Here is a 26,223-nt window from a genome sequence, read left to right on the forward strand (position 1 = left end):
TTGATGATATGTTGATCATTAGCAATGAGATGAAAAGAATATTAGAAACGAAGAGGTTTCTATCTTCTACTTTCAAAATGAAAGATCTTGGACAAGTTGATACTATTTTGGATATCAAGGTTCGTAGAACCAGTGGGGGTTATGAACTTAGTCAATCACACTATGTTGAAAAAGTGCTTGATAAGTTCAAACATTTAAAGTTCAAAGAGGTGAACACCCCATTTGATCCAAGTGTAAAACTTGAAAAGAATGATGGAAGGGCTGTGGTTCAATTGAAATATGCTAGTGCTGTTGGTTGTCTTATGTACTTGATGCAATGTACTCGACCAAACATAGCATTCGCCATTAGTAAAATGAGTAGATTTACTAGCAATCCAAGTGCCGAGCATTAGAAGGCCATTGGGAGAATTTTTGGATTTCTTTTGAAAACCAAAAATCTTGGACTTCAATACGGTCAGTTTCTTGCCGTACTAGAAGGATATACTGACGCAAGTTGGATATCGAGTTTCGGAGATAACAAATCTACGATAGGATGGGTGTTTACACTTGCCGGTGGGGCAGTTTCTTAAAAATCAAAGAAACAAACTTGTATCACTCATTCGACCATGGAATCAGAGTTCGTGGCTCTAGCTTCCGCATGTCAAGAGGCTGAATGGTTTATGGATCTTCTTTTAGAAGTTCCATTGGCTAAAAAAAAATATACTAACCGTGTCGATACATTGTGATAGTCAATCAACTTTAGCTAGAGCATACATTGAAGTGTATAATGAAAAACGTAGACATATTAGTCTTAAACATGACTATGTGAGGAAATAGATCAAAGATGGAATCATTTCGCTCACATATATGAGATCAAGCTTTAATAATGCTAATCCGTTCACTAAATCTCTTGCAAGAGATTTGGTGAAATCGACATCGTGAGGTATGGGTCTTAAACTCCTTGAGTAGTGATCTGACAATGATGGCAACCCAACCTAAGGTTAGGAAATGACTAACATTAGGTTCAATGGGTACGAACAAGTCATTGATTTGGATATTCGTAACATTATATAATAATGTTGACTGTTACAATCGGGAGGTTGAGTTTCTTAACTCTTAATGAAGTTCAGTCTTGAGGACAAGTATCTATAAGTAACAGAGATGCTGTAAGAACTTCACCTATGTGAATTTCGAGATCGTGCCGTCCTAAAGTGAGAGTTGTAGTTTTCTCTCATGAAAAATTCACAAGATAGGATGAGCACATGGCCATTAACGGTGCTAAGCATGCGATATAGGCAAAGAACACTAAAGGGTGTGTGTTGAGTAACACCAACTTTATCACAAGGAAAATATGTTCAAAGCCTAGCTACCTAATTTTCGATAAAGTCTTTTGTTGCTTATACCAAGGATAAGTTAAAATCGAAAGATATTTATCTATATTAACACTCTTTATTTCTCTTCTGAATTCTATTTTGTCTTTTCTGAACAAGTGGGGGATTGTTGGAAATTGAGCTACTATTAAATAGGTGTTTTAATTATTTAAAGCTTAATTTAATTTGTTCACTAAAAGACGAAATAGTGTGTTGTTGATTGAGAGAGTGTGTTTATGTGTGGGAAAGAGTCCCACATGAAACAAACACTAAGGTGAAGAGCACCTTATATATGTTGCACTTAATTACCATGAGTAAACAAGTGGATGAGGGGAGAGTGTGCCATGTGGATGTGAGGTGGAGGTGGAGGTGAGGTGGCGGACCTATGCTTCATTTCACGTTCACACCCGCCCTCGCTGGTGTCCGACGTCCAGCTCGGGCTCGGGCGTAGAGGTGTTAGCGGCGCGCTTTTTAGGCGCACTTTGGCACGCCGGTCACGTGGGCTCGTGGCGAGTCCGGCGTAACGGCGCGGTCCGCGGACTTTTCGCGGCGATTCTCACGAACGATCGCGCCTCCTCATTTGGTGATAATTTTGGTTACCGTTCCAATGGACAGTCACGTCGTTTCGGATACGAACGGTCGTATGGCCAACAGTCGCGTCATTTGTGGATGTAACTGTCATTTGAATGAAACAGTGCGTCTGTTCATCGAACCTCTTCACGAACGGGTACAATTTCTTATATAATCCGAGTTCGGTTTCAGAAATTAAACAGGTTTTCGAACCTACATTCTCTCTTCCCGGAATAGAAATCCAGAAACACTTCTTGCTTATATTCGGATTTCACTCTGTCTTGGTGCAGTCCGAATTTAGGCTTGTCGTATCCTGCGATAGTCTTGTACAGAACCTTAAGGAAAACGTTTTTCTACGTGATTCAAACCTCGACATCTTCAACTTCGAAGAATTCTCCAATATTTTAAACTCATAATTAAATAAAATGATGACGTGACTTATTTTAATTGGAGGAACGACAGACAAAAAAGAAACAAAAGTTCTGGATTCGTCAAAAAGTTCGATGACATCGTAGTCATTGTTGACAATGGTGCCCACAAGAAGAGTAGTAGTGTCTATTTATGTACGTTAAATGTAATATAGTCTCACAAAGACTCTTGCTTGTAATTGCTGAATCATTAATAAAAGTTGAAACGTTCATTCATTCTAACTTGTCTATTTGAAGCTTTATGATAATCTATAGTCTTTAGTCCTTAAACAAACCTAACAACACATGAAGAGACCAATGTAGATTTGCATGAACAAACTCTTCATGGTTTGTTTAAAATAATATATTCGTAATCTAAGGATCAAAGGACTATTGATCTCAGTACGATTGTTAGGAGAATCTATGATGTATGGTTATAAGACATTGAGAGTTGAAGACTCTATAGTTCTTCTAGGTATTTTATGCAGGTACTGAATTGACCAGTGCATTTCTAGAGACAGAATAAGAATAAATTATTTAACCTCTAATGTCTCGAAGTCACTACGTATGAATTGCATCATGCTTACCTCAATCCTGAAATGAGATATATCATTTCATAGTTTACGTATTCTCATTTGAGAATGTCAGAGTTCGGATTCACTATGTGATTCTGAATATGACCTATTGGTGAAGTACTAAGTTATGAAGATGTCATGAGTAACTTTGTGAAGATCTCATATATATGGAATTCAAGTACAAGATTGCTGACATGCAATCTATCACCTCATGCTTTGTTCCTTGGAATGTGAATAAATGAACTGGCCAGCGTCCAAATTGAGTCATGACTTTTTTGGATGAATCAATGTGACTTGTTTGCTCCTCGTCAATACATTGTTTCTAACTTATTCACAAGAGACAAATGATTTGAGGAAATAACAGCTAGAAGGGTAAAATGGTAATTTTGTAAATCCCGACTAGCTGATGATATTCAGGAAGGGTAAACATAGATAATATTCAGTGGATCCACTCATCACAATTAAGTTGAATTCTTTAGTAGAAAATAAATTCATTTGAACCGAGAGATTCTCAGTGTCAACTCTTTAGTGGAGTCAGTTGAAATTAAGCTAAACTTGAAAAAGGTTTGTGAACTTTTGAGTCCAAGTATGTTAGCTCACGCTTTGTTCATTTGGATCCATGAGGTCACTGTTACAAATCACAACGAGTAGGATTAGTTAAACTAGAAGCTAAGTCAAAACAAAAACGAGATAAGTTTTACGAAAATTGTCTAAAGGGTATTTTTTGTCTTTTTGGACATAGGACGAAATGAGCGTCAATAAATTTTTTGACATTGTCATATGATGACAAATTCCACTCGGCCATAACAAGTTATTTGGGCATTGATGATTAATTTCATTTCATGGAATTTTACTTGAAAATTCTTAATGGGCATTTCTTATGTTGTCATGAACAAATGAAGAAACATTTAGAAGCTTCTTCTAGAAGCCCTTGGCCGTCCAACATAAGGAGAAAAGAGATATTATTTTGTGCATGAATGTATGAAGATACTTGCCAAAAGAAAAAGAGGAAGCAAATATCCTCTACATGGAAAGGAAGGGGGGGCGGCAAACACAAGGCAAGAGAGAAGCAAAATAATACCGGAAACAAATCCAAGGCGCTTCTAGAAGACAAGCCTTGGCCGTGTGACATAAGTGAGAAGGAGAGAATATTTGCTCATGAATATGTGATATTCTATAGAAGAGGAAACTACCTTGTTGAAGGTAATTCTTCTCCTATAAATAGGGCCCTCATTCTCATTGTTTCAACCTCTTCAGCATAATGTCTCTCAACTCTCTCTCAATCATCATTTCCTCAAACAAAACAAAAAACTACGTTAATTGGAAACGTAACCTCGACATAATTCTTACCGTTAACAAGCACAAATGGGTACTCACCACCCCGTGTCCTCCTCTGACGAATGATGATTCGACTCAAGAGGACAAAGACGCCTTAGCGGCCTGGCTTCGATCCGATGAGATTGCGAGATGCTATATCTTAGCATCAATGAACAATGTGTTGCAACAACAACATCGTGAGATCGAGACTGTCTCCGACATGCTCTACAATCTCCATGAGAATTTTGGAGGGCAATGGCGTCAAGCAAGACAACAAGCAATCCGACGGTTTATGAACTGTCGCATGAAGGCTGGGACTCGTGTCAGAGACCTTATGATACTGATCATTAGTTATCTGATGAAATGGAAATCCTAGGATTTGAGATTGATGGGAAGAATATCATAGATATGATCTTAGAAACTTTCCGCGAGTCTCTTGATACCTTCAAGCTGAACTATTCCATGAACGAGGTAGAGTACACTATTACCTAGCTTATGAAAGAGCTTCACACTACTGAAGGTCTCACTAAGAGAAAGAGGACTCATGAAGAGGCACATGTTACTGAGCACAAAGCCTCCACCTCTGGATCTAAGAAGAGACCTCACAAGGACAAGAAGAAGAACTGTTCTGCCTACCTCAAAGTAAAGGAACATAATATTGTACTAATTACCGAAGCATGCTTAGCAGCTGATAATGTAAAAACGTGGATTCTTGACTCCGCTGCTACTAACCATATTTGTTGTTCCTTGACTGGTTTCAAGAAAACCAAAAGTTTGGAGGAAGGCGATTTCTGCTTCAAATGAGGTGATGAGAGCTTGGTATCTGCGAAGGCTGTGGGATCTCTGATGCTGTCTTTCGAAGACCACACTTTAAACATGAATAATGTTTATTTCGTTCCTTCCTTTGGGAATAACTTAATATCTGTTGCTCGTCTTTGTGAGCAAGATTATTGTTTAAAGTTCATTAAGAACGGAATTCGTATTTAGACGTTTTATTATTATTATTATTATTATTATTATTATTATTATTATTATTATTATTATTATTATTATTATTATTATTATTATGATTATTATTATTATTATTATTTGTATTTAGACGTTTTATTATGTTTTTTAGACATTTTATTATGTTATTCAGGTTATGTTTATTTTGTTATGAATGCAACTTTTAATTTCAAATTATGAGTGCAACTTTTAATTTCATGTTTTTTAAAATTAAATTAAATGAAGTCTTTAATTATAATCAGAAAATATATTCAAATATAATAAAATAAACAGCAACATTAGAAGCGACAATCCGCTTCTAATGTCGCTTCCAAATATTTCCCGCAAAATGACGGGAAGAATTTATAAGCGACAATCCGCTTCTAATGTCGCTTCTAAACGTTTTCTACCATTTTGCGAGAGCCACTTTTCAGCGCCATATTTTTGGGATTAGAAGCGACACTAGAGGCGACAAGTCGTTTCTAAGTTTTAGAAGCGACTTTAGAAGTGACTGACCTTTAGAAGCGGCTTTTAGAAGCGACTTTTTGGCATTTTAGTCGTTTTAAAAACTTTTTATATTTGTAGTAGTGAGTCCCGAACCCGCAGCTCAGGCCCGACTGTCTCCGAGCGCTTCCCCGACCGCGTCTCTGAGCCCTGCAGCCTCGCAGCTCCGTTCGCCGTACGTTCCAAGCCTCGGTCGAATTCTCTCTCTCTCTATGTGTCTCTCTCTTTAACTATGTCTCTCTCTTTCTCGCACTCCGCTCATAGCCACGTCGAGCTTCGTGTCGCAACCTCGGTCGGTTCCCGGTTGAGCTCCGAGTCGCAACCCCGATCGAAGCCCCGTGCAGTCTTTCGTTGCCTTAGCCCCGGTCGATCGAAGCCCCGCTCTACCTTTTCCCTCGGCCATGTAATTAATTAGTGGTTATTTATGGTAATTAAGTTTGGTTAGTAGTTAGTTTAGTATATAAATTTGTTAGGTAGTTATATATGTAATTAATTCAAATGTTAACATTATGTTAATTAGTTGTATGTATCTAATTAATTAATTAATTGAATATGTAATCAATTATTTAGTTTAATATGTTAGGTTAATTGATAGGTTAATGAACTAATTAATTTATTAATATGTTTATTAGTTGTACGTATTTAATTAGTTGAATATGTAATTAGTTACTTTAGTATGATAGGTTGATATGATAATTAATTAGTTAATTTAGTTCATTAGATTGTGTGTTTAATTGTTAAATTGTTGGTTAATTAAGTAGTTAAATATGTTAGGTTTAATTAAGTGGTTAAATATGTGTTTAATTAATTAACTAGAAAATTGATTAATTTGTAGATAATTAATTTTGATAACCTAAAGAGATATTGAAATTGTTATAAATTAAATAGGTAATTTAAAATTAATTAAATTAATATTGTAATTATAATTGTAAAATTAACTTATTTAAATTTATTGACTTGAATTGTTATATTGATGTAACCGAGCCACTGAAGCTCGATTTAAGATTTAGTTGTTCAATAGGATAGTTTTGACCGGTATATATGTTCTATAATGAAATTGCTGATTTCTGGTATATTTTAGGCTCTGGCATCCACGTGGCGGCGGCGGTGCTCGGTTGGGCAATATGGCGTAGAAGAGGCGCATGGAGGCCTCAACATCCTCCACGTCAGCAATGCCGGTGACGCGGTGTCTCAGCTTTGCCTTTTTACGTGGACCACCGCGGGCCTTGAGATTCAGCATCCCGGGAACTGGTATGACGTGGCTAACAATCACAGCCTGATTGTGACGTTGGACGCGCTCAGAGGGAAGTTCAACAACGGGCTTGCAGTGCAGACTGACGGTCTAGAATAAGCTCTGTAGTAATAGTAAAACGTAGAACGTTTGATTTAATTTCTTGGTCTAAGTCAACGACGCATATACACGGCTTAATCTAGATGTCGCACCTGTCCCATTCCATGAAGAATTTTTTCATGGTATATTTTATTTAGAAAATGTCATTAGGACCAACTGTTGGCCCAGTGCCTCAAATTTAACTAAAGAGAGTACAATACTATAGTAAAATAATAAAATATGATATTTTTAATTATTTAATTTTTTCCTTTCTTTTTTTACCAGCATAAGGTTTAAAAACGCGTTGACTATATGCGAATAGGCTGCTGGAACCCCTTTGTGTGTCAGTACAACGAGAACATTAACACCATAAATAATTTTGTCTTTTTGGTTAGCAAATTTATCAGATAAGCTCTTATAAGTTCTAACCAAATATATATATATATGTTAAGATTAAGATTAACATAAGTTACGAAAATACGAAATATGATAGTATAAAACCAAACAAAATAAGTTTATTTGATCATATCATAAATATCACAATTTAAATTCGAACTTAATCTGAACAATGATAAAACAATTGACAAAAGATTGAAACAGGAAGCACTTTAATACAAGATTCAATATTCGATCATAAAATATTCCCAACAAACCCTAGATCCAACGTTTTTCTACCTTAGAAAAGATACTTGGCCCGTAAGTAGACATGGAAATGTCGACTAGAAGAGGGAACTGAATGGCAGCGAACAATGCAATCGGAATTCCGGCGAGTAAAGCTGATGGCAAGACAATCCACAATTCTAGATGAAACATGAGAGAAAGGCCGACACAAAAAGCTGTCAACATGGCGGCTATAGAGACAAAAAGAGTTGAAAGGCCAATCATGAGCTTCTTGGGTAAAGACGTGAGGAAATCTTCCTCCGCATAACGCGATATTGTTAGGATTACCAAAAACATGAGCACCGATGTGGTCGACGATGACAATGCCACGGCATTTGATATCATGAAGACTCTAAACAACATTTTATCTCTGAACATCGGAAAGCCAGTCCCTTCATTTCCTCCAGGGAACGTGAACACCGCAGCAAATGTCATTGTGATAATGAGAGCACCGACAACAGTGCAAGAACTCGACGTGTCCTTCATCCATTGCTCTCCCGCGATCAACAAATCCTTATGGCTTTCCGTGAATAATTGGCGCGCTGTTAGGTACTCCTTCTTCTTCGCAGTTGAGCCAGGATGGTCCGCCGTGGTCACAGTAGTTGACGATTGGGATACAATATTCTCGACTTCCTATAACATATATTTTCAAACTCAGATTTATCTTATATCTTCAAACCTAATAATTTTCTTTTAGAAAATGTTTAAATAAATTACGAAACCTCAAGGATCCAGCATCATCCATGATAATTTGGAGGTCAGTTAATTTTGAGATTGAATGTCATGATACTTAAAACAAACAAACTTAATTACCTTAAACCACTGCAGTTCTCTCTGCATTTGCAGAGCTGCTCCGGGTATGCGATTGAGCACCGTTTTATCAGCAATTATAGCTGCTTTTTGCAACATGTTGCTTCTGTCGTCCTCGTCGCGATGGCTCGCCAACACCAACTTGTTGGGGAGGCTGTACACGAGGCTGAATATCTTGGGTTGGCGGTGTTTGATGGCAGCCTCGATCACTTTTCTTGATATATAAGGACTCCAAACGAATTCCGGATTTGCCTTCGCGATTCCGGTAATGAAGTCCACGTTTCCATGGTATCCAGCCTGGACCATGGCGTTGCCCAGCCCCGTATTCTGGAATCTTGTTCGGTCCGAAGTTTCTTTGATTACGTGGCACACAGTCGTTAGGATTTCCTTGGTTTGTTGGTGCACCAGCTTCATTCGGTATATGTTCTTCATGCCTGTGGTGCATATGTGTTTTTAGCTGACAGCTTAGTTGAAAATAATCAGTATAATGAAACAAAAATTTAATGAAAGTCTTGCTTTCTTACCTAGAAGCCGGAGAGGAATCGAAAGCACTTTCCGCAGCATACCAGAGCACTGCAGTCAATACATAGTCTGTCATAAGATTTTTCGTATACTTTTCGAGTAATCAATACACATTATATATATATATATATATATATATATATATATATATATATATATGTTGTGAATCCGTTTTCAATTAGGGATTGATAGATTCCTTACTGCTACATCGCTAACTTTGTAACTGTAAACGGTGAATCGGAAAGAATAAAGCAAATAAATTAGTGTTGAGACTTCACCATTCTCCCAGTAATGCAAAAAAACTGATCAATAGCTCTATCAAGGTTGCTATCTTCTTTGTCACTTTGATAGTCCTCGAGATTTTCGATTTCCACCAAAATGTGATCATACGCGGCCCAACTAGATATGTGAATACCTATGTATAGAAAACAAACTTATAAATCCTTATGACTGCACAATTCAAATTATTATTTTTTCGGCGACAATTAATGATGAGAAGAAGTAATGTATACATTCATATATCCATCTCTGCCAGAATGTCAAGGTGGATTTAGTATCACTGAACAAAACGGAAGTGGCGAGTGCCCACAACGGAGATTTCCCAGGACAATCCACAGTAATTGCCAACTCTGGGACTCGGGATAACAAACTCAACGCGATATCTAGTTTATCGATAGAAATAGTCAAAATATCATAAATGTGATTATAGGAGAATGATCTATATATTTTAAAGTAGACCATAAATGTTGTGTGAGATACAACTACCATAATGTTCGGCGTAGATACACTGGGAAAGAAGCGCGGCACAGTGGATGCCGTTGTCAATTTGCATGAGTTCCTTGATGGGCGTTAATGAGTAGAGATAAGGGACCATTTTTTTACGGCAGCTCGTAATGGCGTAGCGGACAGGTAAGCCCTCCGGGTGAATTAAGGTCAAGAGCTTCCTGTGCCGTTTGACGAGGCACTTCACGATGGGGAGGTTTCCGATCTCAATGGCGGCCGCTAGAGGCGTGAACTTGTCCACGCGCCTCGTCTCGATCTCCTCGTCCGTCATCATATTCACCAGCTTCTCTACGATGTTGAGGTGGTCCTCACTCACTGCCACGTGGAGGATGTTCTTCCCCGAGTACGGGATCACGGCCCTGATCGCCTCTGGGTGCTCGTCCAGGATAGCCAGCGTCGAGTCCCAGTCCCCGAGTTTCACAGCCTTGAATAACATCGGGTACGGAAGTATGCCCGTGGTGTTTGATTCTGCCTTATTCTCCCCGTTTACTACAAAAAAAAAAACCGTGCTTTTATTACCGATTAATTTTGAGATGAAATCTACTCGCCTTATTCTTGTCGATAATCCATATTTGTAGCGATACAATATTTTCGTTCTCCCCGAAATAATGAATGATTAATTACAAAAAGCTATGGGGGACTATATGTTAAGGGCTAGAAGTTCTTCCGTACCATTAGGAAATACAATAACATAAATACCAAAAAAAGAGGTAATACAAAAGTAAGTGTATATATATATATATATATATATATATATATATATATATATATATATATATATATATATAAACAAATTTCAGGAATAGCTATGGCTCGCCTGTTTCAACCGATAACCAATTTGGTCAAGCAGTAAAGAATAACTAGTTACACCAAAGGATGCGGTCAAAATACAACCAAAATTAGGTAACTACAATTTTATTTTCCTTCTAATCAATAAATTACCTTGTGATGGTATTTTGGATTCTTGCGCTTCGGTTTGGATGTCTTCACTACTTTCGAATTTACTTTTGCTCCCGCGCTGGCTCTGGACCGGCAGCTTCAGCTCAGCACCCGTGGATTTCTGGCCATACGCAGCTTTCAGAGCAGCCCAAGCCTTCCTCGCTGAGCTTCTGTTCTTTATCGCCATAAACGCCTCTGTCTCGCAGGATACGAGAATAGTGTGAAGAGCCGCTGCATTTTTCCGTTCAAACGACAATTCAGTTTTTCTGCCTCCACGACATCTTCGTCTTCGTTGCCGTTAAAGTAGTCAGGGTCGACAGTGTCCCAAAGATCCCTACCCCTCAAGTAAGCCTTCACCTGAATATTCCACTTCTCATAGTTATTTTTTCCGTCCAAAAGCTCGTTCACGATGAACGCAGTTGTTTCCATTATAATTTCTCGGCCACAGAGCCAAAAATTATACTGGTACCGCTTATGCTTGTTCAAAACGAGAATATATAGTTAATTAATGATAGTGTGAATATGTGTAAATAATAGTCCCTTCCAAAAGTTTGACCGAGTGGTTTTTCCTGTGTGAATATGTGTTTTAATTCTGTATAATAAGTACACTTGCACCTGCTATCGTGCGCACACTGCACACATGTATATGTTCGGTGGTGGTGTGGGTTGACATTATTAGAAACTATATTATATTGTATTTACTTGACCCGTATTCTTAGGCCATGGTTATATGTCGTCCGCGCTTTCATTTTGTAATGACGATGTTAATTCCTTGGATGCGTGAAAATTGGCATCTTTCCACGTGAAATGTATTGGACTTAAGCGTCAGCGTATAATTATTAGTCTTACGTATGGAGTTAGAAGAGACAATACTTTGGCTCAAGGGGGAACAAAAGTGCTTGTTTAGATCCGGAATCTTAGGGCAATGCATTGAGAGAGGAGAATACCAAGTAATTATGTTTAGACTTTTTAATCAATAAGTGATTATAATTATGACTAATTAATGATGCAAACATAATTTAATACAAATGGTGATATCTTAGATGTTAGAGTTTACTGATGAATCATTGCGATATAACAGACAATTTGCAAAATACTTTGAAAATAAATACCGACGAAAATAATAAATAAGACATGAAATAGTAGACAGAATACTAAAACCAATTATAAATAAATAACAAAAAACCTTAATCTGAAAATAAAACAAACGTATCATCGAGGCTCGTTAGACAATCTCATTTCAAGCATTTATGCTTTCCCACAAGGTGTTGAAGATAATGAGCAAGCGCTTCCCATGATGAGAGGGACGATGTACCACACCGTACGATTCCAGTGAACAGAACTCTATGTCAGAACCTACCATCGGACTACAAAGAACCAACCAACCAACCATCCATCTTGAACATTAATTTCTCATTCAACTTATCTATGATTTTGGAAAATAAATATTCGATATTATACCCGTCACAACGAGGATTACGATATATTAGAATTAATCAATTCCGATAAGTGGACCCCACTCAAATAATTGCTACAAATCAGCCTAACACCAAGTAAATACATGTTATTCCAACAATCTCTCACGTTAATGAAATTGAGCGACGACGATGAAAAGACATGACACGACTCGACGTTGAGATAGATTCTTCGACAATACTAGTACGTATAAGACAGGTAGACAGAGCCTTTGAATCTTCCCTCGTAAAGATATGTTATCTTTACTAACTACTCAGTAGATGCGATGACTTTGAACTGTTAGTTTTTTGTATAAATGATAAACATAACCCCACTGATATCTTCGTTCAACATGTTCAATTCTCATGGTTATATTCATTTCAGCCTTGAAACATACGTTTGGTTCCGCAAGAGTTTCTAGAGAAGTAAGCCCAATTAATTATCTTTCGAAGCGGCACCACTTCTCTCTCACATAGGTGATTCTTTTACCTACGAGCAAACCCGAATTACTCAATCGAAATCTCAAAGTTTCGATTTCTCATAATCATTAAAAGCTCGCAGTTTAAGCTCGTACTAGTTTCACCGTTGTTTCATAGGCATACGACTGAGGACCTCACTTCACCTTCGACAATTAGGTTATCCCTTTGAACCAAGATCTTGGGATCTCCACTCAGCATGGTTGGATTTTCTTTGCCTTAGCTTTATTTTTCATGGGCTTTAGCCTCATTCCTTTAGATGTCTTATCTACTTGATCCCTATTTAACCATTTGGTTAACGGATCTGCAATATTCTCTTTGGACCTAACATAGTAAATATTAATGACTCCAGATGAGAGAAGTTGTCTAATGGTATTATGTCGTCGACGTATATGTCTAGACTTACCATTGTATATCACATTTTGTGCTTAACCAATAGTAGATTGGTTATCACAATATAATCATATTGCAAGCACGGGTTTTGTCCAGCTAGGAATATCCTCCACGAAGTTCCTTAGCCATTCAGCTTATTTGCCACATGTATCCAATGAACCAAACTAAAATTCAAACATGGATCTAGTTATCACAGTTTGTTTGGAGGATTTTCATGATATAGTCGCACCTCCCCGAGTGAAAAACATATCTACTAGTGGCTTTCAAATCTTGAATATCAGATATCAAACTCGCATTAGTGAATCTTCAATGATTTCGGGATATCTTGTATAATGTAGACCGTAGTCACGGGTAAATCAAAGATACCTTAGTACTCTCACGATTCCTTTCCAGTTTTCATAATATGGGTTACTCGTGTATCTAGCCAGTCTACTAATAGTGTAGGCTACGTCAGGTTTGTATAATTCAATAAGTACATGAGACTGCCTATCACTCTTGCATATTTAATTTGAGAGATGCTTTCTCCTTTATTCTTAGACAAGCGTTGACCAATGTCAATAGAAGTTTTAGAAAGTCCAGATTCGTCCTTACCAAACTTGTCTAGATTTTTGTCAACGTAGTGTAATTGATCTATGACAATCTCATTAAGCGTTTGTGTAATCTTAATCCTCAGGATTACATCATTAAGTCCTAGATTTTTTCATATCGAACCTGGAGTTAAATATATCTTTTGTGGATTGGATTATGCGATCATTGCTACCCACAATGAACATGTCTTCGAATTTTAAAATTCAAATCCCATATGCACTTAATAAGTAGAAGTCGGAACACCTAAAACAACAAACAAAAAAATGAAACTTCAAATTTAAAAAAAAAAAAAAAAAAAAAAACTTACCGAGATGAGAGGCTCGACCGTAAGCACCGAGACACGGTCGGAGTGGCCGAGGGCGCTCGAGGAAGTCAAAACCGAGTGAAAATCTTGAACGCAAAAGAAAAGATGCATTATAATCGAAAACACACTAGTACAAACCTTTTGGGAGAGGAGTTCATATATACTAGCGGAGCGCAAAACTGCGAGGCGTGGTGAGTGTATGGGGAAGAACCTAAAATAAGGTCAAAACCCCCTAAAAATTTACTTTCATATCTGAAAAAAAAACCCTTAATATATATATATATATATATATATATATATATATATATATATATATATATATATATATATATATCCACGAAATCGAACATACCCTGGACTGAAAACAATGGTGGAAAAAAATCGCGAGGACTGATGGAAGCTTTCAAGACCGAATGAAGGAAACAATAATGGAAAATCGTGGGTTTGAAGGGGAGAAGGAAAATTGTTGGCGGGGTTTTTTGTGAGGAAAATCTGTGAAGAAGAATAAGTGTGTTTGAATTCGCTAACTATGAGTTTTATATCTGGAGTCGGGCATCGCTCAATTTACACGCGACTCCCCATATTAGACGCAATAGATAAAAGTGAAAAATAGTGACACAATAGATAAAAAAAAAAGGTGACACAGTATATATATATAAAAAGCGATGCAATAGGTCGGACATCACTCGTTTATTGAGCAACGCAATAGGCTGGAGGTGTCACTCGTTTATTGAGCTATACGATAGATAAAAAAGCGATGCAATAGGTCGGACGTTACTCGTTTACTGAGCGACACAATTGGTAAAAAAGCAACGCCTTCCACATGTTACCACGTAATTGGACTGTGTGAATATTTGTGTAAGGACAGGTTAATGCGTCACTCGTATTTGGAGATTTGGAAATAATAAACGAGTTTTCGTTGTTGCAACCAAATTCTCGAGTGCATTATATTTCAATGGATTTATCGAATTAATTTTAAATATGTTAAGGTTATGAGAAATCTCGGAATGAATAAAGGAATTATCGAGTTTAACTCGATTAATAAATTAATTCCGAGGAAACATTCCGGAAATTAATTTAAGAAATAAATTCTCAAGAACGAGAATTAATTCCGAGAAACCTTAAATATATTTTAATTAATCGAGAACGAACGAGAAAATTCTTGGTTCGAATAATATAATTATAATCCGTTCGATTATGGATTTAATTAAATAATTATATGAAAGGACGTGCTTGTAACAATTTTTAAGGGACCCATTTGAAAGAAAACAAGGAAAAGATATTTGTTTGTAAATAATATGATAAGGATTGCCTTACCACGTCATCAATCAAAGAAGTGTGATTTTGTTTTCTTTAAGTGATGTTTATCACTTAGCCGAATAAGGGAATCGGCAACCAAGAAAAGAAAAAATAGAAAAGAAAGAAAGAAGGAAAAGAAAAGAAAAAAGAAAGGAAAAGAAAGAAAGCAAGGCCGAACGAGAGAAAGAAAGAAAAGGGAAGAAGAAGAGAGAGCGGCCGAGAGAGAGAAAGAGAGATCGAGGGAGAGGGAGAAGCCGAGAGAGCGAGAGAGAGAGAAGGAGACCGAGCGACTGAAGGAGAGGAAGCTCGGCCGACAGCCACCGAGACCGAGCACCAGCTCGCGCGCGCGACTGTGATTGAGCGAGCGCCGCCTCGAGCACGCCGAGGACACCGGAGCAGAGAAACTCACCGGAGAAGGAGGAGAGAGAGACGGCGACGGAGAAGGTAAGCTCGATTTTGGAATTTTTCTTCTTCTATGGCTTGGATTTGAGGAAATGATACGGTTAGGGTTCATAATTTTGGATTTTGGGGGTTTTTCCCGCGAGTGAGATTATTGTTCGGATTTGAGAGTTCTTGGGTTTGCTATCTGTGTTTTGTTATGGATTCGATGATGATTTATGTGGTTGAGAAGCTTGTATTGTTCTGGATGTTCGTTGGTTAACCTTGTGATGCTCTGTTTGTGTTAGCTACGAGTGATGGCCGAGTGCATGATTTTGGTACTATGGCCGACTGTTGTTGTTGTTATTATAAGTTTGATTTGGCCGTTTGAATTGTTGGCCGTGTGAATTGTTTGGCTTTGGTGAAGTTTGTGTGGTTCATTTTGTTTGAGTTGGCCGTGAGTATTAAACCATAAATCTGAGAATCGAGTAATAGTTTTTATGGTTTGGATGTTTTTTTAGACTCGTTGATATGGTTGTTAAGCGTTGTCTCGGTTGTGAGTTGTTGTCGAGTGTTAGACTCGGTCTACGTGGGCGGCACAGGTCTCGGGGCAGCGGTTCGGGACGGCGAGGGCGCTGTCCAAGGGTTGGCGGAGCTGCTGCGCGAGCGACGACGAAGCAGGCTGAACAAGGAAGTTATCGGCACGTCGTGGATGTGCGTTGGACGCACGAGAATGCAGCGTCAACGTGCAGCCTTCGAGGGACGTTTTAAGTTGTTGCGAGTCTGTTAGAAGTTAGCGAGTCGAGAAATTTCCCGAGTCTCGACTCGAGCTAAGCGCGAGCCGTTAATTAATTTTATAAGTCATTTGATGTATTGGGAATTATAAGTAATATTATGTTGTTTGTGGCTAAGTCTTTTAATTTCCGAATTGAGTTAAGAAATGGTTAAGAATTAGGTTGTTTTAATGATGTCGGTAATAGGTTTGTAATGTATAAAGCCGAGGTCAAAGTTTATTCTTTTCATCAAAGTTAAGAAAGTATATAGTGTATGTATAAGCAAAAAGTTTCGGTTATTGAAGATACTCGAGTACGAAACTAAAATTCAACTCTTTATAATACCTTGTATAATGAGTTGTATTATTTATGTGTTTGCAAAGGTCGAGTATTAAATCAAGCATAGTATATGTATATTGTTTCTCTTACACTTATAATTTGTATATATATATGAGCTATAAAAGTTATTTTTGTATAACTTATATAAGCTGGAAAGCTTAAGTTCTTGTTTCTTTGTACATACTTTCATTTTAGTTTCGACCCTCGGGAATCTATTCTGATCAATGGGCTTGGCCCAGTCAAACGAATAGGTGGTCGAATAGTATGGGACGTTTCTTAGCGCAGATTTGAGAAGTAATGTCAAAGCCTTATTTTTTAGGCGTCGATTCTTTCCTGTATTTCTGTTATGTTCTCATGTATTCTCTGATGCTCGTTTTTAGACGCTTTGAGTAGCATGACTAGGAGGACGTTCCTTGTGAGCTTTCTTTCCAGTAGAAGTATGTATGCTAGTATATCGATGGACAAGATACTTAGTATACTCGATGTTCGATCTTTCTCTTCCATAGATGAGTCCAGAGTGCTATCAGGATTAGCAGGAGAAGCGTACGAGGACCGAGTTATACGTGAAGTTAAGAAGGACCCTTTTATCTGGAAGTGAAGATCTCAGGATTCGAAAGAATCATATCCGGGTAAGTGGATTTTAGGCACTTACAATATCAAGAAATATTATATATATCTTTATATATATACATATATTGTACGTGCATTCTTTATGTGCTTTCTAGTAAGCAAGAGTAAGATAAGCCAAAAGAGAATTCACTATCAAGATTAAGGGCTTTAAGCTGGTAATTCCATAGATTATAATAAAAGCAAGTATGTTATGATGTGAATCACCGGGACCTAAGCTGGTGAGTTCTTAAGTAAGAGTAATCTATCGGGACCTAAGCCGAGTGATTCCTAAGTAAGATGAATTTGTCGGGACCTAAGCCGATTGATTCTTAAGTAAGGTGGATTTATCGGGACCTAAGCCGATACTTCCGCAAGTTATGTTAATGTCACGACCCGCGAGCGACAGCTCGCTGGCCTAAGAGTTTTCGTTTTGTCTGGGATCCACTAGTGGTACCATTTTCTTTTTATTATGACGTCAGCGCCTACTGGGCTCTTGACGGCAATGAGCTCGCGAATCGCGACCTTCACCCATTCCGCTGTACGGTGCCTGCATCAGCTACCGTCGAGTCTCCAGTCCCACAATGAGCTCGCGAGTCGCGACCTTCACCCATTGCGTAGAGTACTCAGCGCACGGATTTTTAAATCCACTTCATACAAGTCAGTGACTTGTAGATACCACCGACAACGTTTTTAATCTTTGGGTACTCTAGCATATAAAGTACACGACTATACATATACAGGAGAGCGTCTCGGGTTAAATCCCAAAAGAATTATTGTTTCCCTTTCATGCTCGTTACGTGTTTTAGATTGAAGACTCAGGACGTGACTCCTGGTACTTCTACCCTCGGCTCGAATCCGAGAGTCCGTTTCTGCTCTCCTGACACCTCTGATCTAACCTATCCCTATGGTTAGTAGAGGGATCTAGCTACAACAAATAACAACGTGGCTGGTTCAAGTTAGCATTTGAACCTACGGGTAAAACCCGAACTAAGTTTTCCATAAAAAGTGGTTGAAGCCTTAATCTTTGGTGTTTGTGTCTTTTAAGGCTTTTCCTACTCTTGTTTACTAACAAATAAATGCACAAACAAACAAGGTTATTCCCTTGGTAAGTAGTTGACTTATGTCTCCTCACTTACATAGAATAGTCAAACTGCTTGACTTTATGGCCTCGACACTTCAAATCGCACTACTTGTCCTCGTGCGCTCCTCAAAAGAATTAGCACGTCGGTTATTTGAGACCCAGGCTTGTCTTTAATTCCTCGTCAATTCTCACGTGTCGTCCCGGTCCGTTCCCGTCACTCTGCATTTCCTAACGTAACCAATACGACATTAAAATTCTCAGCCCAAAACAAAATCACGATCGATAATCGAGACTCAAATAAATAAAATCGAATTAGTCCCATATTCGATTTTATTTTTCCGGGAATATTGTTTGACCGAGTGACTTACGAAACGTCACCGTAATTTAACGGTGACATTCACGAACAAAAGAAACTCGCGTCACAACAATTTATAAAATACACGGCCATACATAACAAGTCAAAAATTTAATAACTTGTCACAAAATTTTCGGCCGAGAATAAAAGCCCGAAATATCTCGTTAAACTTCGATTCGTCATCGATAAAAATATCGACTCCACAGCCCAACTTCAAATTCATATCATCACATAACAATGTCGGTTCATAAATCCCGTTCAAACCAACACGAGTTTATACTCGTCAAATCAGCCATAACGAGAATCAAACTCGAGTAGCAGCTGAAAAACGTATCATAACTTTAGCTACACAAAACAAAAACCAACGATTCTAAAACCATAACGGAACTAACATCCATAGCTTTCTAACGACCTATTTTACGACCAATTTCAAGCACCATAGCTATCTGAAAAACTGTCCGCAATTTCGGGTCGCTGCTCTGGAAATTCACAGTTCACAGCTTTAAACACACAACTTCAAAAATTCATAACTAAATCCATCTCATGAACCCTAACTTGAGTTTTCCAATTCAGCCATATCAATTCTTACCTCTAATCTGCTCTCCGGTGTGCTCTCACCTTGTTCCCGGTGTCCTTTCTCGGTCAGCGGCCACGGCGGCTCGACGGCGGCGACTCTTCTCCTCGGCGAGAGGCGCGCGCGGTGGCTGTGAGCCGCGCGAGAGGTAGAGCGACGATGGAGAGGAAGAAGAAGAAGAACGAAGATGAGTGAGGGTGGTGATGGGGTTGAGTGGCCGAGAGGAATGGCTTGGGTGGTGGTTGTTGCCGATTTTTTTTTTTTTCTGTTTCTTCTTGCAGGAATCGCGTGGAGAAGATGAAGAAGAAGGAGAAAAATGACGTGAAGAAGATAAGGAAGAGAAAGAGTGAGGGTGAGGTGGCCGCGTGGGAGTGGAGAGAAAAAGAGGATAAGAATGCCACGTGGCACTCCCACATCTTGCCACACGTCTCCAAAAACAACCCCTAAAAAAAACTTTTTCTTTCACTCTCGTCCCTCACTTTGTTGCACTTTAATCCTTTCAAAATAAATCATCTCAAACTCGTCTGTAATTTAAAAAAAAAATTAATCATGAAAAATAACCGAGAATTTCTTATTAATTCCCGTTATTTTAAATATATTTAAGGGATTTCGGAATTTATTTTCACTCTTGAGATTTTAAGTCCCCGAGTACGTTCCGAATAAATTTATTCGGAAATTAATATCGAGTTTACTCAAATATCCTTATTCCGAAATTTCATCGACCTTAAATATATTTATGATTATTATTATTTTTTCTCCAAGATATTTAAAATTTAAGAACGTCTCATGTGCAACAAGAATTTGATTCAAAATAAACTCGTTTATTTTATTCAAATTCACTAGTCGAGCGTTGCAAAAGTTTGTATATTACAGTTAAGATATGACTTTATGTTATGCATTGCTGATGTGTTAGGTGCATGGTGCATTAGTTATATAGATATCCGCTTACTGAGTCTTTCGACTCACAGTTATTATCTTGATATTGTAGATAAATGCAAGGCTAAAGAGGACTAAGCGGAGCATCAGCAAAACCGATAAGTAAGTAGGCGTGTGTATGTACGGCTGCCGACCTGTGGATAAGGCAAGGGCGAATGAGTCTGTTTTGTTTTTAAAAGACGAGTATTTTGTTTGTAAAGTTTCAAATAGTATGTTTTAAGAAAAACGAAAAATTCGCCCATATGTTTGAGACGCTTATGTAAATATTTTAAAAGTTTTTCTAGAAAATGTTTTCCGGAAGCGCTTCCACCAAGGTTTTTATGAATTTTATTTTATGTTAAGTAAGATACGAAGATAATCTGCAGTGGCTCGCGGGCGAGCTAAGGCTCGCGGGTCGTGACAATTTGAGCGTCCCTTATTTAATAAGCGGCGCTCAATCGACTCCCCGCCAATGGGGCGTCGTTTTTATACACATTGAAGCCCCGTGTTGTACACTTGGCACCTCTTTATGCTGTCACGTCATATTTCGACGCAAAAAAAAAACTTTGGCTGTCGGTCAACTATGCAAGCGACGCTATATGAGCGACGTGGATAGCCAATTTTGTAGTAGTACCAAAAATTCTGAATCCCTTTCATCTATTCACTCATCGTTTGACACGCGAACACTAAAATCGTTATAAGATTTATTTTATTAATAACTTTCCTTAAATATCCATGATGGTTATAAAGTTAATTATATATGCTCGGAAATAATTAGGGTGTCATGGGAGAATAAACAATGACTCACTAAGTGGCGATAGCAATAGCACCAAGAGCTTGAGTGGAGTCTGTTCATTTCTACCGATTTTAAGTGACGAGAAGCTTTCCGCACAAGAGAAGCTCGATAAAGGGTATTTTCATGGGGTCGGGGAGGTGGGTTAGTTCAGATTATAAATCACAAAAGCAATATAAGACTTCTTTGGATAGCTCTTTATTTCATACGAGCTTGAGGAGTTTCACATCTCGGGGGTGACAGAGAGGGTAGCGATGAGATTGGTTGTGGAAAAGGTAGACAACCTCAATGATCCGTTCTGAGTAGAAGAAGTTAAACATACGGGCTTTGCTCCAAATGAAGAAAATCTCTAGGGACGGACGGGTTTCAACTGATATTTTTCCAACATAATTGGAAATTCATCATGAGAGACCTCTCAAAGGCATGCTGGCAGTTTTGAACGGTGGTATGTTGGCTTGGGATTTTAATGAGATGCATATCGTTCTTGTACTCTAAAGGTGGCCAATCAGTGTCTGTCACTGATTTTTGCCCACAAGCCTTTATACCATCTACAACATCATCTCCAAGACCATCGCGAACCACCTCAAACCGGTGTTGGTGGATCTTATTTCTGAAAGCCAAAGCGTGTTCGTTCGGGGAAGACTCTCATTAGACAATGTGATTACAACGTTTAGAAAGATGCATTCCATGAACCGAAAGTAAAGCCATTTTTTTATATAACTCTTGATATGAGTAAGACGTATGACCGAGTGGAGTAGTTATTCCATATAATGATGATGAATACTATATATTGTAGTACGATTGCAATTTGGGTAACAACACAAGTCCCACATTGGAAGAATATGTAAAGATTACCTTGGATATAAGTGTTCTGCCAACTTCATTAGTATGAGACTCTTCCCGAAAACAAAAACGTGCAGGCTTCGTCCCAAAGTGGACAATATCATATTAATATTGGGTTGTGTTTGCAATATGGAGGAAGAAGCCCCCAATATGATGACCTTATGATGAGAGTGCCTTGTATCGAAAATCTTCTTGGCAATGTTGACGGTCAGGTGGCGTGTACCGCTGGTGGCTGATAGCGGCACAAAATAATTTCGCTCGACGGGAGGCCATGTGTATGTGGTCCTTAGTTTGAGGGGTGGATTGTTAGGGTAACAACCCAAGTCTCACATCGGAAGAATATGCAAAGACTATCTTGGACATAAGTTTTGCACCAACTCCATTAATATGAAGTTATTTGAGAAGGTGTCCAAAAAAAAAAAAAAATCGTGCGAATTTAGGCTCAAAGTGAACAATATCATACTAATGTGAAGTTAAAGGTGGCAACCCAACGAGGTATCCAACAATGCAACAATATAGTCTACGCACTACTTAAAAAAAATTAATCAACTACATCTAAGAGTCTTAGTCTTTCACATACGACAACTGCGACCACCGTTACTTGTCTGTAATATAGACGATCGAAGTCTATCTCCTATGTGACTATGGTTGTTAGCTGTAGTTTATTATTTACAAGAATCCGTAATAAAAAAAATGTTACTCAATACCCGCTCAAGGGAAGGACAAGTGGGGCAATTGCCCAAGGCCACTCTCCCAAATAAGGCCCAATTATATTTTTTTAATAACTATATTAATACATCTAAAATTATTATATAACTTAATTTGTAGTTAAAATCTACTAAATTAATTCATTTGTAATTATAATTTTATTAAATTTGTATTAATTTGTAGTATTAATTTACATTTATTAATAATTCAAATATTTTGTATTTATTAATAATTTATATGATCATAAAATTATTTTAATTTTTTTTTTTAAATTGAGGCCCCTAAAATGAATTTTTGCCCAAAGCCACGGATATTGTCGAGCCGGCTCTGATGTTACTACAACTTTTAATTGTAGTAGTACGCTATATATATATATATATATATATATATATATATATATATATATATATATATATATATATATACGTTACATTTTCTTGTTGTAGTCAAATATGAAATATCATTAGACTATATTTTTCGCTGTAGCATTTGCGTAATATATATATTTTTATTATTTAAATGTTCACGCTTTTATTTATACAAAATATATTCAAACAAATTTACAATATATATAATCTCATCATATTTCATGGAATCATAATAAATATCATTTACAGTTGCATGAATCAAATTACAGAATTATATAATAAAAAATTAAACAATAAATAAAACTTCGAAACATAATATAGCATGCTTAATAAAGGGGTCAAAGCTCTTGATAACGTCTATCCTATGCAATGTGAAGGCGGTGCAATTTATTTAGGTTGCCCGTTAGTCAGTTTAATTAAGTACTCATGTAGGCACATGCTTGTGGCAGGTCATCTCTCTCTCTCTCTCTCTTCTCTCTCTCTCTCTCCCTCTCTCTCTCTCTCTCTCTCTCTCTCTCCATCAACACATGAATGCTTTTCCTCAACTCCCATCTCCGGAGACAACGGTACTCAACTCTATAGGACCCATCAATATTCTACAGAGCGTTTAATATTATCATGCATGTTTAGCTTCTTGCGTTGCTCGACTTGTCAAACCAATTCAAAGTCAATGAGACCTCGATATGCACTAAACATCGTGCCATTAAAATATAGCGTGGAAAAATATTACGCAGCTCACGTTTGACAGCTTCTACTACTACTAGTTTAGGGGTCTTTAATTAATCGTTCTTCACTAGTCATTTCCTGTCCTTAGAAATATTTTAATAGTCGGTGCATTTAATATATAATTATTGACATGAAATATTAAAATTGTATAAACGTGGACGATTGAGATGAGGAAAGAGTACATATTGTCGAGAAAAATGTCAATATATAAGAAGAAATGTAGACCCTATTTTTTCATTAATCCCACATTGACATCAGAATGAGTACAAACTAAATATCTAGTTCACATTCATCAAAGTTGTTACGTCTCAAGGCCATTCACATGATCAATGACGGTGAGGAATATTTCATCTCTCTCTCTCTCTCTCTCTCTCTCCTAGTTTTCTTGGTGCCTAACTGTGGTAAAATAACGTGGTTCCATATATGCAGATCACTGAGATAAGAGTGCATATGAACAGTTCACGATGTGAATGGAACGTAAGAAAAGCTCTTGGTAAACTAAAAGGTAATACATACATATACGATATACATCGTATGATCCATTAACGACAGTTTGTAATGGTGTTCTTCATTACTTGATTCTTTATTTTTCTTATTTTATCAAGGCGTGTATGGAATTCGGATAGACATGAACTTGCAAAAGGTGACATTGTCTGGGATCGTAGACCAAAAGGAGGCTTTGGAGACTGTGAGGAATACCGGACTGAGAGCCGAGCTATGGAGCATAGCATACGACCCCACTGAGTGCGTAATATCTTCGGTAAACCCTAACAGCCAATCACACGTCAGCAAGGACCTGGTCGTTCACTCTGGTCTAAACTGTTCGCCGTCCAACGATTACTATGAGTATGAATATGAGGACAGCCAGATGCGCGTTAGCGAAGAGGCATACAGAAAAGGCGTGATCTCAACAAAAATCCCAACAATTAAATACGTGATCTCTAGCCTTTATTTTTTATTATTATGCTCTTTATTTTTATTATTATGTTTCGGTTTTTAGTTATTACTTTCAGAATTTGTGGCATTTGTTGCCTTTATTGTTTAAGCTTCATTTTCCGTTTTTGAACCCTATTTATAAAGGGTTGCATGATTTTGTAAGAGGACAGTTTTTTTGAATGAAATGAAAATTGAGACTTGCGAGTTTCCCCCAAATCTGACCTCGTGAGTGAGCGTTGAGTTTGATGCCCGGAGTCTAGCATTCGTGCGCGAATCAATAGGCGAAGGAAGGTTCTTAGATCGGATATTCGTGTTCGAATCAACGATCGAGTTCGACTATCCCGTAACGTGATTTATTTAATTCGACTAATATTTTATTTCCGCTGCTACATCAGTTGCTGAACCACAAAGATCTAACTTTTGTTCTTGTTTCACTTTTTTTCTTCCCAGAGCCTGGACGAGGTTTTTGTAAGTGGGAAATTATTGAGGCCACGTGTGTGACCTATCGGTTCAATAAAAGAATGCTAATAATGAATAAAAGTAACTTCTTTGCTGGCTACATCTTTAAACATTTAAACATTGTAAGTGGATGGTTTCAAGAAAAAAGAAATAAATAAACATTGTAAGTGGATTAGTTTGTGCAATTTCTATTTTTACTTTTGACAAGATTTTTGTATGTGGGAAATAAAGAAATTATCGATTCAATAAAATAAATGCTAAATTTTTTTATTGAATAAAAGATAACTTCCTTGTTGACGCCATGAATAGCCTTATTTTATGGTTCGACAAGACTTTTCAAGGACCGTATATTTAAGTAATAATGCCAATAAAATGATGAAAAGTAATTGCATATAACGTGAATTACTCAATTATAAAAATAATTACAAAATAAATAAAGCTTCTAACTTACTAATACATCATGCTATACATTTAACTATAATTATAGTAATTATTGCGCTGTATTAAATTTGTTTCCATGTGAGACAATACCAAGTTACGTACTTTATAAATTTGAAGGGGTCAAAACGTTCGATGACGTCGTAGTCATATCGTATGCAATATGACGGGTTCTATTATTTATTTATGCTTCACGTTTTAGTCAGTTTAAGTAATCAAAAGCACATGCTGGTTGAATGTCAACTCTCTCTCTCTCTCATGTGAATAAGTTTCCTCAAAGCATGCAGTTTTGAAATCAAGCAAAGATCTACACAACCTTATAAAGTCACCATGCATTGTAAGTCAAGTCCATGTTTAACCTTCTAAAGTCATCATGCATTGTAAGTCAAGTCCATGTTTAGCTTGTTGCATTGACTGACTTGTTAACAAACTATGTGAATTAGTTGATTCCATCGGAGCATCTAGTACTCTCATGTAAACCTGGCTTACCGGGAACTCCCGCACATCCCGCTCCCGCTTGTGCCCGGACTCCCGTTAATTGGCCAAACGGGAGTCCTGTCCCGTTAAGTAATGGGACGGGACGGGACTTTGCCTAACGGGAATTCGGGACCCCGTTAGGCATAAAAAAAAATAAAAAATTCGGTTTTAAATGAATTTAAA

At 37.6% G+C, this 26,223-nt stretch overlaps 2 protein-coding genes across 2 annotated transcripts; one reads left to right on the forward strand and one right to left on the reverse strand.

Annotated features, from left to right (window-relative positions):
• Nucleotides 1-5,014: 5,014 nt before the first annotated feature.
• Nucleotides 5,015-11,182, reverse strand: LOC149407001 (uncharacterized). The gene is made up of 9 exons (XM_089618228.1): nt 11,092-11,182; nt 10,757-10,984; nt 9,797-10,303; nt 9,544-9,693; nt 9,310-9,446; nt 9,034-9,082; nt 8,513-8,943; nt 7,715-8,332; nt 5,015-5,116 (listed from the first exon to the last, which is right to left on the reverse strand). The coding sequence occupies exons 1-9, from the start codon at nt 11,180-11,182 to the stop codon at nt 5,015-5,017; spliced, it is 2,313 nt and encodes a 770-aa protein (XP_089474354.1).
• A 12,801-nt stretch (nt 11,183-23,983) lies between these two features.
• On the forward strand, nt 23,984-24,775 carry LOC149407002 (heavy metal-associated isoprenylated plant protein 28-like). The gene is made up of 4 exons (XM_089618234.1): nt 23,984-24,065; nt 24,160-24,235; nt 24,336-24,616; nt 24,731-24,775. Exons 1-4 carry the CDS (start codon nt 24,060-24,062, stop codon nt 24,773-24,775), a joined length of 408 nt encoding a protein of 135 aa, XP_089474360.1. The 5' UTR covers nt 23,984-24,059.
• Nucleotides 24,776-26,223: the final 1,448 nt, after the last annotated feature.

The sequence above is a fragment of the Urtica dioica genome, chromosome 1 (genome assembly GCF_054948205.1).
Source record: "Urtica dioica subsp. dioica isolate 48M chromosome 1, U.dioica_male_clone48M_v1_H2, whole genome shotgun sequence".
Classification (NCBI taxonomy): domain Eukaryota; kingdom Viridiplantae; phylum Streptophyta; class Magnoliopsida; order Rosales; family Urticaceae; genus Urtica; species Urtica dioica.

Excerpts from the sequence above, each read along its gene's own strand:
- LOC149407002 (XM_089618234.1), top strand. Across the intron at positions 24,236-24,335 it reads AGCTCTTGGTAAACTAAAAG|GCGTGTATGGAATTCGGATA; the intron begins GTAATACATACA and ends TATTTTATCAAG. Across the intron at positions 24,617-24,730 it reads AGATGCGCGTTAGCGAAGAG|TTATTACTTTCAGAATTTGT; the intron begins GCATACAGAAAA and ends TTCGGTTTTTAG.
- LOC149407001 (XM_089618228.1), bottom strand. The coding sequence starts at position 11,182 with ATGGAAACAACTGCGTTCATCGTGAACGAGCTTTTGGACGGAAAAAAT. Across the intron at positions 10,304-10,756 it reads ATCCAAAATACCATCACAAG|TAAACGGGGAGAATAAGGCA; the intron begins GTAATTTATTGA and ends TTTTTTTTGTAG. Across the intron at positions 9,083-9,309 it reads TTTGCATTACTGGGAGAATG|TGCTCTGGTATGCTGCGGAA; the intron begins GTGAAGTCTCAA and ends TATTGACTGCAG.